The following is an 18544-nucleotide window of genomic DNA, read 5'->3' on the forward strand; positions in this document are numbered from 1 at the left end:
CAAAATATTCCAAGTGGGTAAAAGGACTTAAGATAAACAAGGAATTGTACCGTTTTTACTTAGTTGAAAGGAAATGTGTTGACTTCCATTGTAAAGCCCAGGAATATTGGATAGAATTGTTTAATGACCAGATACAATGGGATGTAGTTTACAGTCTGACCTATAAAATAACTATTGACTCCTATTTAAGATCCTTTCAATTTAAGTTGTTGCATAATTTTCTTGCTCTTAAGAATAAGCTTTATAAATGGAAATTATCAGAAAATACACTTTGTTCTTATTGTAAGACTGAGGAGGAAACTCCCGTCCACATCTTTTGTCAATGTTCTTTTCTTGTAAAATTTTGGGGGGATGTAGAAAACTGGATCAGTAAGCATATGAACGTGGAATTTAGATTTACAAGTAGAATTATTTTATTTGGTTCATTAAGCTATCCTATCATTTTGAACACATTGTTACTAATTGCTAAGGTGTATATCTTTAAATGTAGACATTTAAAAATTCCTACAATAGATGGCTTTTTAGCCTATGTACACTATTATTACAAAGTTGAGTACATCATTGCCCAATACTTACAGAAGATTGAGAAACACTTGTTAAAGTGGGGGCACATTGGTTATGCACTGTTATAATTAATTTAGTTGGGAAAATGCAAATTGTCTTTCCTGGCTTAGGTTGCTTTTTGTATATCCACTTTGTATTGTTGTGTCTTTTTTCTCAAAAATGAATAAAGATTATGTTAAAAAAAAAAAAAAGTCGATACTCATGGATTGATAGAACGAGCACGAATGCCAGCTAGGTCATTGAACATAGGGTTCTGGAATATTCATGGCTTAGGTAAGAAACTTGAAGAATGTAGCTTTAGAAGTAATTTAGAAAAACTAGATCTCTTCTCTCTTATTGAAACCTGGAGTAACGAATCTTCAGAAGTTAACATTCCAAATTATCAACATTTCTCGTCTCTGAGACAAAAACAACGGAAAGCAAGAAGGAATTCAGGCGGAATAATTTTTTACTACAAAAATGAACTCTCTAAATTCATCAAAAGAGAGCGTGGAACTTCTGAATGTAAAGACTTACTCTGGGTTCGCATATCGAAAGACCTGTTAGGGCTCTCCAAAGATGTATTTATATGTAGTGTCTACATTAGCCCTATATACTCCACCATACACAAAAGGGCGGAGGATTCCATCTTCGACATTTTAGTACAAGATGTAGCAGCCTTCACGTCCAAAGGCCATATAATTCTCGGGGGAGACTTTAACAGTAGGATAAGGTCCTTGCAAGACTTCACTGAAAAAGAGCACGTAGATTTTGAACTAGAGCCAGTGCCGCTCACCCCAAACGTAGATATTCCTAGAAATTTTTCCGCGACAGAAACCCGGCTAATTCTTTTGGTAAATGTCTTGTAAACTTATGCGCCCAGGCTGACCTGCGCATTCTAAACGGACGTGTCCTGGGCGACTTAAATGGCAGATTCACGTGCTACCAGCCTAACGGTTGTAGCACGGTAGACTACGCCATCTCTAGTAGCTCACTGTTTCACAACTTAAATATGTTTAAAGTCCATCCACTTACAGAATTTTCTGACCACTGTATGGTTTCTGTGAATATACATGTACGCGCATTAGCGCACTCACAAGAAAACGTGAAAACTAAACAAAACACACGCTCCTTCCCATGTCGGTTTGTCTGGGGTCCCGATTCTGGCGATGAATTTATAAAAGCGCTAAGTAGTTCAGCGATCTCCCAGAAACTAGAAAAAATTGTATCCCTAGATAACAATGACACAAAGTCAACAGCAAAGACAAACGAGAATGTACGCGAGCTTCAAGACATTCTAGTATTGACAGGAAAGATGTCTCTCCAAATGAGAGGTAAGAAAGAGACAAAAGGATTCAAAAGAAACAAAAAATGGTTTGATAAGACTTGTTACGAAGCTCGCAAAGAATTGCAAAATGTGAGGTACCTTTTAGTAAACAATCCCAAAAATCCAATCGTAAGAGGTAGTTACTTCAGAAAGAAAAGGGAATTCAACAAACTGATCCGAAAGCACAAAAGAGAGCATGAAAGTAATTGTCTGATGGAACTCCAAAAACTTCAAGACAATAACCCGGCAGCTTTTTGGAATCTACTTAAAGAACTAAAGAAAACCGACTCAACTAATCAAGAAGACATACCAGTAGATTCATGGGTGGAACATTTTAAAACCCTTCATGAAAAATCTAGATTAAAAAGACAAGATTTTGATGCCACCTTTGAAAAAGTAATTCTAAACAAATTTGAAGTACTACAAAACCATAACCAATCCCAAGGCCCTCTAGACTATCTTATTACAGAATCAGAAGTCAATGTTGCCATCCAAAGACTCAAGAACAAAAAAGCCAGTGGTGAGGACATGATAACAAATGAAATGCTAAAAGCAGGTAAAACTCTCTTACTTCGTCCTCTTTTAAACTTGTTTAATAATGTCCTCTCAAGCGGAACCTTTCCCCTTGATTGGTCCAGAAGCTATATTGTCCCAGTATTTAAAGCAGGGAGAAAAGATGACCCAAACAACTATCGAGGCATCTCCATATCAAGCTGTCTCGGAAAACTATTTACCTCGATTCTAAACAAGAGACTATCAAACTTTCTCGACGAAAACGATATTCTAAAACCAAACCAGACAGGATTCCGGAAGAACTACAGAACTTCAGACAACATATTTTTACTAAAAACCTTAATCTCTAAATATACTCAGTCAAGAAAACAGCTGTTCGCTTGCTTTGTAGACCTCTCAAAGGCTTTTGACTCCATTTGGCACGGAGGTCTGCTATACAAACTTTTATCAACAGGTATATCTGGAAGATTCTTTGATGTAATGAAAAACCTATACAGCCAATCCAAAGCCAGTGTCAAAACAAATCGAGGTCTGAGTGAAACTTTCCCCGTCGAAATCGGAGTCAGACAAGGCTGTGTCCTTAGTCCTTCACTATTCAATCTGTACATCAGCGATCTAGCAAACGAACTAAATACAGGAGATCTAGATTCCCCCCTACTAAACACAACCAAAGTATCTAGCCTTTTCTATGCAGACGACCTTGTCCTGTTATCAACAAGCCAACAAGGTCTTCAAAAAGCAATAAACACTTTAAGCCTTTACTGTAAAAAATGGAAGTTATCAATAAACCTAAACAAAACTAAAATAATGATATTTAATAAAAGAGGACACTTGTTCTCAAACTTTAAATTCCAATTGTTTAACCAAAACATAGAGATTGTATCGTCTTATAGTTATCTAGGAGTGATGTTTACAACGGGTTGTACTTTCAGCACCGCTATGAAAACCCTGCAAAAGAAGGCTTTACGAGCCCTCTTCAGTATTAAATCAACTCTTGGAAACAGCAATCCCCCTATATCAGTGTACACTAAGCTATTCGATGCATGTGTAGTTCCAATATTAACTTATGGTGCGGAGGTATGGGGCAAGATTGGACTAAACGACAACTCTCCAATTGAACAGGTACATCTCAAATTCTGTAAAGCAATCCTGGGCGTAAGAAAAAATGCCAGCAACCTTGCCACAAGAGCAGAGCTTGGTAGATATCCCCTCTGGATTGAAGTGTATACTAGAATCTATTCATACTATAAAAGATTAGTTAGAGAAATGCCGAAAGATAGCTTACAATATGAAGCTTTTTTAGTACAGCAGGACCTACATAGGAGAAAGATACCGTGCTGGCTTTCAAATATTAGTAAAATCTTGGAGGAGTCAGGCTTTGCCTACCTTTTACTTAACAAAGACCGAAACACGCTATCCGCTCAATCTGAACTAAAACAGAGGCTGAAAGACAACTTTCTTCAACATTTCTACTCACAACTTAATTCTTCTGGTGAAAAAGGGAAGAATGGAAACAAATTGAGAACATACAAAAAATTCAAGATTACGTATGAAAAAGAAAAATATCTAGATATACAAAATTCTAACTATCGCCGAGCCATGACTAAACTAAGGATCAGCGATCATCCATTGCAAATTGAAGTTGGAAGGTACAACCAGACTCCACCAAATAACAGAATGTGTACTTTCTGTGACAATGATTGTATAGAAGATGAAATACATTTTATCTTAGAATGCTCACTATACGCAGACATGCGCAGATCCCTTGTAAGTCCCATACAACTAGACAAAAAATATACGCATCTTAAAAATAACGAGCTATTCACATGTATCATGTCATCTAAAAACGACGATATAATTGGAAAACTATGTGAATTTGTATACAAATGTTTCAAGAAGAGAGAAGAGACTCTGTAGATTTAGATGGAATATATAACAATGTTCCATTTATTTTACTTTATGTTACCTAATGCATTTAGCTCATGCTGGGCATGAATATGCAATAAAGTTCATTGTCATTGTCATTGTCATTGTCATAATAGCCTACCAAGAGTCGCGTTGAGATGGTGACCGCAGGGGAGAAGATCGAGTGGAAGACCGAGGGAGACGTGGAGACGTAGTGTGGAAAGAGAAGTGAAGAGAAGAGGCTACTCCGTGAACGTGGCTCCTACTATTGCGGCAGACCGGTCCAGATGGAGGGACTTCCTAAAGCCTCATGCGTCACCTGGCTCAGAAGAGGATTGAGTGAGTGAGTGAGTGAGTTCAACACGTTGTTGAATTACCGGTGAGGGAAGTTGGTGCAACGGAACTGTCTAAAGGCTAAGGAGACCGAAATTCAGGCTAATGATGAGGGTAAATTTATCACAAGTCGACCCTGAAAGTTACCTGCGTACTTTCTAAGCCCCACATTTGTTCACACGACCTTTAATGACTTTTTAAACGACATGCATTACTCCGCCCAGGACATTCTCATCTCTCTTGGCTGACTTTCACGCTATGCCCTTGTCTTACCAATGACGAACATATGATCTTATGCTACGGTCCCAAGGGCAGTTGACAGGCCGTTTCTTTTTTTCACTTTCGGGCGTGACCGGCTTTACGTGGTCCCGTAGGAATCATTTTAGCCCGGGCATGAGATCAACGCGATGACAAATTTGAATAGACACCGAGCAAACACCAGGGTACACTACTCTAATTAATTACATCAAAGTGGAACAAATATCGAATACAGATTTAACAAGATTGGCAATGGTAACAAGACTTCACCATGGCGACGGTGGTTGTTGTTTTAATTTTTACTGTACCCTGCTTAGGGCACTGATAGGCGGTGATTTTCATACGGGATTTCTGACGTAAAGGGCTGATGAGTACATGTTCTGTTGGGCAAATACACACACACTCACTCACTCACTCACTCACTCACTCACACACTCACACACACACACACGCGCGCACACGCATAGACAATGACAGCACAGCTACATTCTACCATACACACCCCACAACCAGATCAATTTCATCACAGCCTGACAACTAAAAACAGCCCGCTGATTGGGTTGCCACCATACATGGGTACTGCATAACCCACTTTCTATCCTTTGTACTGCTTATTAATATTAAGAATATCATTCCTATGATTCTTGTATACAAATTCTCGTACAATTCCTAGAATTTTTGCAAACTGCACACAATACTATACCATTAGGCTCGCTCCCTGAGAGCGTCGCCAAGATCTCTTATAGAGTGTGTACGGGGTATACAGCGGAAAAACCACTTAACGCCCGGACAGACTCTTACAAACATTCATTCTTCCCCGCACCACCCCCGAGTGGAACGCCCTGCCTGGCGCGGTTGTTACGGCTCCCACGGTTGAGACATTCCGCGCCAGGCTGGAGGCCTGCCCGCTTTAGCCTGGGACCTCCCCCCCCCCCCCCCCCACTTTGCCCCTCGCGGGGTTATTTGGGGGTTATCGAAAGTTGAAGTTGAAAACAGACCGTAGACAAGGATGTACGACAACCTTGACCATCACAAGACAACCGTTAGTACGACACATACACGACTGTCCTCAGGCAAAGTCCATTAGGGAAAGACCATTAGGAATTCCAGAGGGTAAGATTTTATTTAAGTGACAAAAACATCTAACGTAGCCATTTTAGTTAATTTCTTTTCCCTTTCTTTCTACAGAAATGAAAAAGACAGACCGCACCAAGGGCGATGATGGTGTGCGGCTGGACTGTGACGAAGTGGCGCGGAGGATTGGCTTCATCAAGGCCGAGTCTGGCCGACCTTTCCGCAAAGGGTGGCAGTAACTTGCAAACCCTGGCACAGGAAACAGAAGTAGAGTTTTATTTCAAATAGCGAACTGTGCCAAACTTACCTGTGACACTTGTAGCTGCACGTTTTACAATGGTTCCGCAGTAATAGTCGAAAGACATGTGCAAAAGCCCGTGATTGTGAGATTTCAGGTCTTACCCATGTGGAAGTTATAGTAGAGCTACACTGCCATACATAACAAGTAGTTTTACCTTAGCGATGGATACTGTTTAGAGGTCAGTAATGACTGAAAGTAACCATCACTCTCCTTTACATAACGTTTATTGTCACAGTAAGCCACACTTTTCGTTCAGTACCAGTATATTACAATCATGCTTAATGGTTCTGAACAAGAGAGCGCCAATGTTTCGCAAGGTATGACAGACCTAAGATGGTTAATATATGATGTCCATGTAAATAACCCTCAGCTTATGCTTCGGTCCCGATTGGAAAAAAGGGCCCACTGGGTAGTTGACGAGCTTTTAAAAATTTCGGGGGTAACCCCTACGTGATCCCATGGGACACCCTGCGGCTACCGGGGTATTTTTGGTCCCGGCCGTAACCCCGAATAATTTTTAGCCCGGACTTAAGACCAATGATGATTGGAGTTAAGAAATGAAAATAAGTATATGTGGCTCAAAGAGATATGCATTTTGATTTATGTGCAATTGAAAACCACTATGATTCCATACTGGTAAATGACGAAAACTTCATACGCAGGGCATTAGTTATGAAGACCTAGTTTGCAAATGATGACCTAGTTTGCATAATTGATGATAAAATGCTAGAATAGCCCTCTTTGTTAAGATAAGACTATCGTACTGTGGCAAACGTCTGTTATTTGGGTGGAGAAGATGATCAACTGATATGATTTATGCAAATGAGGACCTCATTTGCACATTCAATGAGAAACACTCATAATACGTCATCCACTAAGGTTGAAGTCATTTAGCGAAGGTATGAGGTCGTGGAACTTTAGTTTCAGACTGTCTTGGTGGAAACTTCTAAGTGCCACCCAGCGATCAACAGAATAACTGCAAACTAGTGGCCAACATCCTCCCTACGTCGCCCTGCTAAAACGATTTGGAAGGGGAGGGGGCTTGAGTTAATAGCTCGTTACTATGACGAGCCATCGACAAGAGACCAACACGTCATTCATTTGCATTCAGTAGGTGTGCTTCCGAATACGTCACAGACGGTGACAAATTGCAGAAACTGATATTCCCCTGGTGGAGACTGATTGCACACTGACGTTATATATTGGCTTAATTGCTCCAGTTTAACTCAATTACGATCAAGGAAAGCTCTTAAGGCTCGGGCCGTTATTATGTTGTCCGTGTCGGCAGTTGCGCGAACCGTCTAGATCTCCTTGTACGTGGATTGATAGGATCACTGTCCAGCATCGATAGAACAAACAATCCATCCTACTGTCACTTTGCCGGGCAGAATCAGACGACAATGCGGTGAAATCTGTTTTCTGACGCGACTTGAGTCAGGCTGCTGGACACGCTCCAATCAAAGATCTTTTGGAAGATGTGTGCTTCCTTTGTGACGTGATTTAGCAGTGTTGTTGTTGTTCGTTATACGTATGCTACGTGTGCATGTCTTCTCGGTGATTTTGACTGGTGGGAACACGGTAGCTGGCAATATTTTGTGAGAGAGAGCTCTGCCCTGATGAGGGAACTGGGAAACCCATTTCTTGGGCCACCGTGCCAGGAGAATGTCGTCACTTAAATAATTCATTTCGCCGTGTGCACGTCTGGTGCTGTGTGAGACTGAAGATATCGGGACATGTCCGAATGAACAATCCGAAATCACTGGTGGTTGCCGACTTCCGAATCTGCTGTTTGGTGCAGGAAATACGTCAAGGACAACCACGGGGACATTTAAGACGCCCAGGTGAGTCAAGAACACAGCTGTCACCGTTTCCTTGAACGTCAAGACGTCCAAGTGTCCTGGGAAGACTGTCAGTGTTGTGTCTCGTGGTCCGTTTTGTTCAAAGAGCCAAAAATCTCTGCTCACCTTTGCGAACTGTCATATTTTCTTCTTCACCAACACATCATCGCTGTCACATGTTCCAATAATAGATTTTTATGTGAAAGATTGGCAGAGTTCCAAAAAATTTGCCGAGGCGACTCATAACTTGTGAGGTAGATCACAAACGTGCTTTTGCAGAGACTGGTATGTAAGGTGTCGATATGGGGTTTCAGCAAAACATATTGTACGTTGCCATCTTGGCTTTATTCCTTGGCAAGGGGTCATCCGTGGAGGTCACTCTTCAAATATTACCAGACAGTACTACAGAAGACACTACTGACACTCAAAGTGACCATCTCGAGACGACCACAACCCGTGTAGACATTGAGGAACACCTGCCGAAGGAAAAGTGGTCCCCTGAAGACTTATGGATGAGTAAGTCGTGGGACGACAGCAAAACCGTCACCCCTCACTCGGAATACCCAAACGAGACCAAGGGACGACTGGAAACTCACAACAGAAGACGCCACCATTGGACGAGAAACAGAAACCATGGCAACGGCCGCACCCAACAACAAGGTAGCAGGCGTCATCAGTGGACGGTTCCACTATCACCGCAAGGGGAGCAATCTGACAAGAACAAAATGCCAGTGGTTGAAGATGACATTGTGCTCATCAAACCTGACACCTTGATGGTTACCGAGGACGAGTTCACTAATCTAAATCAGAAAGAAGATGGTCCAACCCGTCCAAACTTCCCGCCCAAAAATAGTGACGAAGTTTACAGTGCAGTTCCAGACGATACAAGCTACAAGCAGGCGCGTAATCCGGACCGTGTGTGCCCCTGTTGTGCTAACGTCACCAAATGGTGGGTGGAGCAGTATCGGGGGCCAAGTGTTGCAATATTACACATATATAGAGAATAAATATTCTCTCACACTTCTGTTGAAAAAGGGTCTCACACACAGGTGTTGCAATATTACACATATATAGAGAATAGATTATTCTCTCACACTTCTGTTGAAAAAGGGTCTCACACACAGGGAGGATTTTTTCTCCCATACAAGTGTAAAAAATGGGTCTTACACGCACAAAGGTTTTTCTCCCAAAAGAGTGTTAAATGAAGTCCCACACGCACACAGCATTTTCTCTCCAACAAGAGTGTTCAAAAGGGGTCTTTCACACACAGAGTTTTATCGCCCATATATAAAAGCTCAACTTCTATCTCACTTTAAGACAAAAAATGGTTGACAATTACAGACAGATTTTTCTCCGACATGCAACAAAATATCTCTTCCACATAAACAGCACCAATATATATCTCACATACACAACATAAAATTCTCTCCCAAATCCAGCCTGCACCAGCAAAAATTCTCTTCCACATATGCAGCGCAAAATTCTCTCCCACTTCCAGACTCAAAAATTCTCTTCCACATATACAGCGCGAAAATCTCTCCCACTTCCAGGCCATTCAAGAGAATTTCTCTCCCACATATACATCGCAAAATTCCCTCCCACTTCCAGACTCTGAAAGTGACGGAGTCTCTAAGTCGGAGTGCGTTTTGTCCGAGAAGTGAGAGCGAATTTCGTCTGAGAGTGGGAGAACTTTCGCGATGTGAGAGATATTCTGCAAATTTAATAGATCCAAAAATATATACCAATACATTACGCAGTATCGAGTTTTATACTACAACTATTGTTGTCACATATATATCTGAAGAAGGATTTCTCTCCGACATTCAAGGGAATTTCTCTCCCACATATAGCGCAGAATTCTCTCCCACTTCCAGACTCTGAAAGTGACGGAATCTCTAAGTCAGAGCACTTTTGTCCTAGAAGCGAGAGCGAATTTTGTCTGAGAGTGGGAGAACTTTCGCGATGTGAGAGATATACTACAAATGTAGTGGATCCTACAAAATATACCAATACAGTAAGCAGTATAAAGATTTATACTACAATTATTGTTGTCACACCAAACTTGTGATAAAATTCTCTCCGACATTCAAGAGAATTTCTCTCCCACGTATACAGCGCAGAATTCTCTCCCACTTCCAGACTCTGAAAGTGACGGAATCTCTAAGTCAGAGCGCGTTTTGTCCTAGAAGTGGGAGACCTTATTTCGTCTAAGAATGGGAGAACTTTCGCGATGTGAGAGATATTCTACAAATTTAATATATCCGAAAATATATACCAATACACTACGCAGTATCAAGTTTTATACTACAAGTATTGTTTTCACACTAAACTTATGATAAAATTCTCTCCGACATTAAAGAGAATTTCCCTCCCACATATACAGCGCAAAATTCTCTCCCACTTCCAGACTCTGAAAGTGACGGAATCTCTAAGTCGGAGTGCGTTTTGTCCTAGAAGTGAGAGCGATTTTTGTCTGAGAGTGGGAGAACTTTCATGATGTAAAGATATTTAACGAATTCAATGGATCCAAAAACATATACTAATACAATAAGCAGTATAAAGTTTATGCTACAACTATTGTTGTCACAAATAACTTTGAAAGATTTCTCTCCGACAACTATTGTTGTCACATACATGTCTCTAGAAGGATTTCTCTCCGACATTCAAGAGAATTTCTCTCCCATATATAGCGCAAAATTCTCTCCCACTTCCAGACTCTGAAAGTGACGGAATCTCTAAGTCAGAGCGAGTTTTGTCCTAGAAGTGGGAGAGTGAATTTTGTCTGAGAGTGGGAGAACTTTCGTGATGTGACATATTTTACAAATGTAATGGATCCCACAATATATACCAATACAATAAGCAGTATCAAGTTTTATACTACAACTATTGTTTTCACATACATATCTTTAGAAGGATTTCTCTCCGACATTTAAGGGAATTTCTCTCCCACATATAGCGCAAAATTCTCTCCCACTTCCAGACTCTGAAAGTGACGGAATCTCTAAGTCAGAGCGCGTTTTGTCCTAGAAGTGATTAAATTTTCTCCGACATTCATGAGAATTTCTCTCCCACATATACAGCGCGAAATTCTCTCCCACTTGCAGACTCTGGAAGTGACAGACTAAGTCAGAGCGCGTTTTGTCCTAGAAGTGAGAGCGAATTTTGTCTGAGAGTGGGAGAACTTTCGTGATGTGAGAGATATTTTACAAATTTAAAGGATCCAAAAATATATACCAATACAATAAGCAGTATAAAGTTTATGCTACAACTATTGTTGTCACAAATAACTTTACAAGGATTTCTCTCCGACAATTATGGTTGTCACATATATATCTTTAGTTGTCACAAATAACTTTGAAGGATTTCTCTCCGACAACTATTGTTGCCACATATATATCGTTAATAGGATTTCTCTCCGACATGCAAGAGAATTTCTCTCCCACATAAAGCGAAAAATTCTCTCCCACTTCCAGACTCTGAAAGTGACAGAATCTCTAAGTCAGAGCGCGTGTCCTAGAAGTGAGAGCGAATTTTGTCTGAGAGTGGGAGAACTTTCGTGATGTGAGAGATATTCTATAAATGCTATGGATCCTACAATATATACCAATATACTACGCAGTATCAAGTTTTATACTTCAACTATTGTTTTCACACATAACTTTAGAAGGAATTCTCTCCGACATGCAAGAGACTTTCTTTCCCACATATACAACCCAAATTTCTCTCCCCCTTCCAGACTCTGAAAGTGACGGAATCTCTAAATCAGAGCGCGTTTTGTCCTAGAAGTGAGAGAGCGAATTTGGTCTGAAAGTTGGAGACCTTTCGCGATGTGAGAGATATTCTACAAATGCTATGGATCCTACGAAATATACCAATACACTGCGCAGAATCAAGTTTATCCTACAATTATTGTTGTCACACATGACTTTAGAAAGATTTCTCTCCGACATGCAAGCATTTTTGTCTGACAGTGGGAGAACTTTTGTCCGTGATGTGAGAAAGAATCTAAAATGTAATATGGATGAGGAACTTATAGCATATGTCCATACTTAAGTTCCTAAAAAGTCCTATTGTTGTGCAATTTTATCAGACGTAACTTTAAAATGATTTATCACCAACATATTCATATTGAAGTTAGGGTGTATGGAATTTTACGTTACTACCCTACTGTTATCAGTCTTCTGATTTCTGATACATCATCAGTTTAGCTGATTTACGTGATTTCAATTCACAACTGCAATGCTCAACGACAAAATGAAGTATAGGTGGATTGCGATAGCACGTTGTATTAGGCATATTGGCCAATAACCTACAAATTCAACTGTCTAGATCCGCCAGCAAGTGCCTTTTTGCCAAGCAAATCGCTTCCTAACTTCCAGCTTAGGCAATTGTCTTAGGCAGTTCACACTTAATCAACCACAGAGACTGCATTTGTTTGGCGGTATATGCAACCTTGTATTCTGGTGCACACAAACACTGGTACAGTGTAACGTCCGACGTATGGGGTAGGACCGAGATTGTCTGGAATATATTGACAAATGTCTTATGCCCAGAACCCGGCCCAACGGGTACAGTCTATGCCGTAAGGTATTGTAGCAGCGTACAAGTAGGAGATACGTTGTTGACGTAACCTACTCAAAAGGAAGAATAAAGCTATCAATCACCAACGGGTGAACATCTCGTACGTACTAATCAACAATTGCTGAAAAATTGAATATCCTTGGGTAACAACAATGGGTACATACGGGTTCTGTGCCGTATTCACCAACAGGTGACTTCTTCATGACAAGTTCTTGTACAACTGTATAACAGTGGAATAAGGTCTAAAACTATTCACCAACGGGTGATATTGGGAGAAACATTGGATATAGGATACATGTGTGTTCGGTACAGTATTCACCAACGGATGACTTCCTGTACTACAATATAACATTGGTATAAGGTCTAAAACTATTCACCGACGGGTGATCTTTGGAACAACATTGGATATCGGATACATGTGTGTTCGGTACAGTATTCACCAACGGATGACTTCCTGTACTACTATATAACATTGGTATAAGGTCTAAAACTATTCACCAACGGGTGATCTTTGGAACAACATTGGATATCGGATACATGTGTGTTCGGTACAGTATTCACCAACGGATGACTTCCTGTACTACTATATAACATTGGTATAAGGTCTAAAACTATTCACCGACGGGTGATCTTTGGAACAACATTGGATATCGGATACATGTGTGTTCGGTACAGTATTCACCAACGGATGACTTCCTGTACTACTATATAACATTGGTATAAGGTCTAAAACTATTCACCGACGGGTGATCTTTGGAACAACATTGGATATCGGATACATGTGTGTTCGGTACAGTATTCACCAACGGATGACTTCCTGTACTACTATATAACATTGGTATAAGGTCTAAAACTATTCACCGACGGGTGATCTTTGGAACAACATTGGATATCGGATACATGTGTGTTCGGTACAGTATTCACCAACGGATGACTTCCTGTACTACAATATAACATTGGTATAAGGTCTAAAACTATTCACCAACGGGTGATCTTTGGAACAACATTGGATATAGGATACATGTGTGTTCGGTACAGTATTCACCAACGGATGACTTCCTGTACTACTATATAACATTGGTATAAGGTCTAAAACTATTCACCGACGGGTGATCTTTGGAACAACATTGGATATCGGATACATGTGTGTTCGGTACAGTATTCACCAACGGATGACTTCCTGTACTACTATATAACATTGGTATAAGGTCTAAAACTATTCACCGACGGGTGATCTTTGGAACACTGCATTGGATATCGGATACATGTGTATTCCGGGTACAGTATTCACCAACGGATGACTTCCTGTACTACTATATGACATTGGTATAAGGTCTAAAACTATTCACCAACGGGTGATCTTTGGAACACTGCATTGGATATCGGATACATGTGTGTTCGGTACAGCATTCACCAACGGATGACTTCCTGTACTACTATATAACATTGGTATAAGATCTAAAACTATTCACCGACGGGAGATCTTTGGAACAAGATTGGATATCGGATACATGTGTATTCCGGGTACAGTATTCACCAACGGATGACTTCCTGCACTACTATATAACATTGGTATAAGGTCTAAAACTATTCACCGACGGGTGATCTTTGAAACAACATTGGATATCGGATACATGTGTATTCCGGGTCCAGTATTCACCACCGGCTTAATCTCTATCCTTTCCTCCTCTTCGTGGGCGCTTCTTAGTCTCTCTCCCTTCCTCTTCGGTGTCACCTGATTACATAGGAAAGACAAATGTTGTGGACCTTACACTGACAAAACGGTGAAGATATAACTCATGGCATCATCCATTGATTTAATTCATTGCTTAATGGTTCTATCATTGATAAAGATCACCTTTCCTTGTCAATATTGTGCTTATTAATCTTTTTCACATATGGCAATTTTTCACTTCATGATAAGGCAAACTATGAGAGAACAGTACATGGCAAACGTTACTTACATCCAATAGACACATCCGCAGTCAGCTTGTGGACAGCGTCCTCTATGTCGGAGAGCGAGACCTGTTGTAGTCAACAACATGAATGGATAAAAGAGTTTTTTACTTGCATTATGTTTATATCAAATAGATTCATCAATCAGAGGGCCCTGCACTTTTCGACAGGTATTTGCAAAATAATTTCAACTCTTTTTACCTCCCTGATCCTATCCTGTTAGCACAATATTTACCATTCTGTTTACAGCTTCTTGTTTTATATTATCAATAATGGTCAGGAAACATCCAACACCTCACACCCCATACCATACTCATAGATGTAATAATGTTACCTTTGCATTCGTTTTACTGGTAATCGATGCCTTAAACAATCTATGCAAAAACATGGGTAATAGGCATGACTTACTGCCAGCCCTGTCCTCAATGAAGGGCGGTACCCTGCAGCGAACGTTGGCCGATCAATCTTGATGTTGCTTATGATCTGGTTGGCCACTCTGGCGTTGTTCGCTGCAAGGTGGTCCTTCGGGAGTGTCCCGATGGCTTCCTTCAGGCTTTCGATGTCGCATCCAGGACATCTCATATATGACTGCTTGATCCTGAGCAGCAGGATCTCGGCCAGTTGCTAGTTAGGTTAAAATGTTTAGATTTAGAAAAAAACTCTTAACTATCCAAAATGTCTGTCATTCATCCGTTTACTTGTCTGCCATTCATCCGTTAAGTTGACAAGCAATTATCCAGAAACAAATTTCGAAAGTAACCCAGGTTTCGTAAGAGCCGACAAGTTGCAGTTTTTCCTATGGTTCTTCGCCACATAACATTTTACGCATGGCTTTAATAGATTTAAAGGGTAATAGGATTTTATCAGAATATTGCTGCTGTATAATGCAACTCCCGCCTTGTCCAAGTTCAGGGCCAGTTACCAGTACAATTACGTTCTTGGGTTCAGAAAAATATTATCAGCCGAACCGGAACGTTCTCCTCTGGTCTTGTGTGTGTTTATAATTAATAACAAGTTGAAATACCAGTATGACGCAGATGTAATTGTATTTTGAATCATGATTGACGTACTTCCATCTCCATTGGCTCAAACCTCACCACATGGTGGAAGCGACTTCGAAAACCAGGATTCAGCGAGAAAACGTGTTTCTCGATGTGTTCCTGGTACCCTGCTAATATAAGAACAGGTGTCTTGTCACGTGCTGTCAAAGAAAAGAAAAAGAAAATTGTCACAATGATGCAATAATACATTGTCTTGGTCTTTTTTAATTGCTTTTTTTTAGTTGTTTCAAGAGTACCGGCATAACATACTACGAATACCCGTCCAAAACTGTACACAGCAAACCTGTCATAACAGCTAGCTCAACAGCCAGACATGTGTTAAAATAAAGCCTGGGGCTCTTGGCTCAGCTACTTTTCTCAAGCAAAAATTACACCATGATCTGACCATATACTAGGACAAGTACACTCTAATTACGTGGGATGTCGTTACAAAGGAATTGAGATGACAAAATGTTTGTCCCTCCCATGTGACAGGGTTAATGGAGGATAAAATGCATCTACATGTGTGTTTGTTATGAATCGGGGATATTAAGAACAAGATAGATTTTACTGAAATAATTCTTACGCTCGTAGGCACGATTCATAACCGCCTCCAGCGATTTTTTTTGCGTCGTTTCCCCCAGTTCCAAGCTGGTAGATCTCGTCAAGCAGCATTACCTTGCCTGCTGCCCTGTCTAGGGATTTTCTCATTTCCCTCTCCATTTCGTTGACCCATTCTGTAATGAAATACATGTATATGCAATGTGAGATATGATGTGTTGTCACGTTGACATGGTTTTAGTGGACAAAGAGAGTCATGAAAAGCAGACATTGTCATTTGTGTACCTGTAGAATGTTCTTTTAAGGTCATGGTTAAAGTCAGAATATTGTGGAGAAAATATAAACACTGCCAGGCCTTGACGTCCATACTATCCTTCCTAACCAGGTCATGTGACATAGCAAATCCATTCTACTCTTTTAAAAGACTGAAGTTTACTTGTTGTGTGCTTAAGTAAAAGCAAACAGCTGAACCATACTCACTACTGGAGATGAGATCCCGTCTCACAGTGACGATCTCCGGGTCTGAGACAAGGCCACACTTGTACATGATTTCTGTGCAAGATAGAGGTTGTGATAGAGATATTTAGAAAACTCCAGCACAGGGACTTCAAGTTACTGTTACTTCAAGTCTCTGCAAGCATTGAAGTAAAATGAGTTTCTACGTGTCTTCTTAAAAAAGTACACAACAAAAATCACTTGCGAAATGACAAGACACTTTTATGTTAGACATACCAGCAAATGCGATCGCCATTGATGTTTTGCCCGTCCCAGGTGGACCGGCAAACACCAAATGGTGTGGTGGCTGCACCATGACGAAGTCGATCGGCTTGTAGCAAATGTCGTACATCTCAGCAGCCACGTAATCCGTGAATACTTTCACCATTTTGTCGCTCATGGTGAGTCCTTTCTCCTTGGTTGTTTCTAGGACATGTTCTTTGATCCATTGGCTGTCTGAGATAAAAAATCAATAGCATGTGACAATTGATAAATGAGACCTACAGATGTTTCTATCAATTAAAGCCATCGTCTCACTTTGCCTCAAGCCTATCATTACTCAAATATCATTGTCGCTGTCAAGTCTATTTCAGGCAATCATACAATTTAGTTATTTACAAAACTTGCACATGCATGGTTAAATGTTCCGAATCTTATGTCCCCAGAACGACCAGAAAATTTGAGCAATTGGGACCTTAACCATACGTACTATTTGCTTGCAATCAAACTTCAAGTTGATATCTCTGAAAGGATTGTTCTCAAAGACAAATGTCAGTGATGCAAATACACATTGTGATTGATAAAATGGGCAACCAATACAATCCTTAGCTCACTTGTCAGGGCCTTGTGTTTCATCTGTATGGTCTCCGGGGTGAAGTCACGGGGATGATAGCGGATGGCTTCTGAGTTACTACTGTACCTGTAGTATCGATAAAGTAAGTACTTTTTGAGTTGAGAGTAGTTCCTCATTAGCATAATACACATTTAGGTGCTTTCAATTTTCCTTAAGGTAACTACATCTCCAACAAGATCTATAGCATGTACATAGTGATGGAAATATGACTTGCTGCATAAGTTACGCAATTGACGTCCTCATTACTGTGATTAACATAACATTCCGTTTAACCACATATATGATATGCACTTTATGTTTTACATTACTTATCGACATCTTGTTAGATTGAGCAGGCAGTTAAAACGAAAGAATGGCACCCAGGTAAAGTTGGTGTTAACTTAAAGATTACTCATTAAAAAGGAACGACAATTGTGTACAAAAATTAATACGATATGTAAGACCTACTCTGCTCTAGTCGTCGCTTCGATTTCCTCGGGCAAGGTGCTTTCCTCAAACCTCATCGTGTCTCTACCATACAGGAGAATAGTTGATCACAGAGTCAAGGAATCGGCATCGTATCTGAGTATCATTACTTAAAAGTTATCTTTGACGTTTACCTTCACCTTCGACAACCCACCAACATTTTCATAAAATACAATGATGTGTCCGAATATCGTCAAACAGTCTGGTGAATATGCATTATAAACATTGTTGTTTAAGTATATATGATAGCAGTAGTACAAATAAATTAACCACTTATTTATTTTTGATTTCTATAAAAAGGATATTTGGCTTGATCTTTCCTTCATTGATGGCGCGAAGAACATCGGACGTAGCTGTCTTGGCAACGTCTTTCTCGTTCAGTTCCCACATACCATCGTTTGAGAAGATCTCCCTACATCAATGGGAGCAATTGTTACGAGTGAACATTTTAATAAGAAATGTATATCTGACAGTGAGCCCCTAAAAATGATCCGCTCAATA

At 40.3% G+C, this 18544-nt stretch overlaps 1 protein-coding gene across 2 annotated transcripts; it reads right to left on the reverse strand.

The window, feature by feature from the left end:
* Nucleotides 1–12971: 12971 nt before the first annotated feature.
* On the reverse strand, nucleotides 12972–18449 carry LOC136449207 (uncharacterized). 2 transcript variants are annotated; one of them, XM_066449104.1, is made up of 9 exons: nucleotides 18026–18449; nucleotides 17559–17644; nucleotides 16963–17181; nucleotides 16711–16782; nucleotides 16256–16406; nucleotides 15700–15830; nucleotides 15038–15253; nucleotides 14638–14698; nucleotides 12972–14408 (listed from the first exon to the last, which is right to left on the reverse strand). In XM_066449104.1, exons 1-6 carry the CDS (start codon nucleotides 18079–18081, stop codon nucleotides 15824–15826), a joined length of 591 nt encoding a protein of 196 aa, XP_066305201.1. In that variant the 5' UTR covers nucleotides 18082–18449; the 3' UTR covers nucleotides 12972–14408; nucleotides 14638–14698; nucleotides 15038–15253; nucleotides 15700–15823. The 2 variants fall into 2 exon arrangements, with proteins under 2 accessions (XP_066305201.1, XP_066305194.1); XM_066449097.1 differs by lacking the exon at nucleotides 18026–18449 and having other exon boundaries at nucleotides 17559–17945.
* Nucleotides 18450–18544: the final 95 nt, after the last annotated feature.

The sequence above is a fragment of the Branchiostoma lanceolatum genome, chromosome 1, assembly GCF_035083965.1.
Source record: "Branchiostoma lanceolatum isolate klBraLanc5 chromosome 1, klBraLanc5.hap2, whole genome shotgun sequence".
Classification (NCBI taxonomy): domain Eukaryota; kingdom Metazoa; phylum Chordata; class Leptocardii; order Amphioxiformes; family Branchiostomatidae; genus Branchiostoma; species Branchiostoma lanceolatum.

Excerpts from the sequence above, each read along its gene's own strand:
- LOC136449207 (XM_066449097.1), bottom strand. The coding sequence starts at position 17,709 with ATGTGTATTATGCTAATGAGGAACTACTCTCAACTCAAAAAGTACTTA. Across the intron at positions 17,182-17,558 it reads GAAACACAAGGCCCTGACAA|ACAGCCAATGGATCAAAGAA; the intron begins GTGAGCTAAGGA and ends TTTTTATCTCAG. Across the intron at positions 16,783-16,962 it reads AATGGCGATCGCATTTGCTG|AAATCATGTACAAGTGTGGC; the intron begins GTATGTCTAACA and ends TATCTTGCACAG.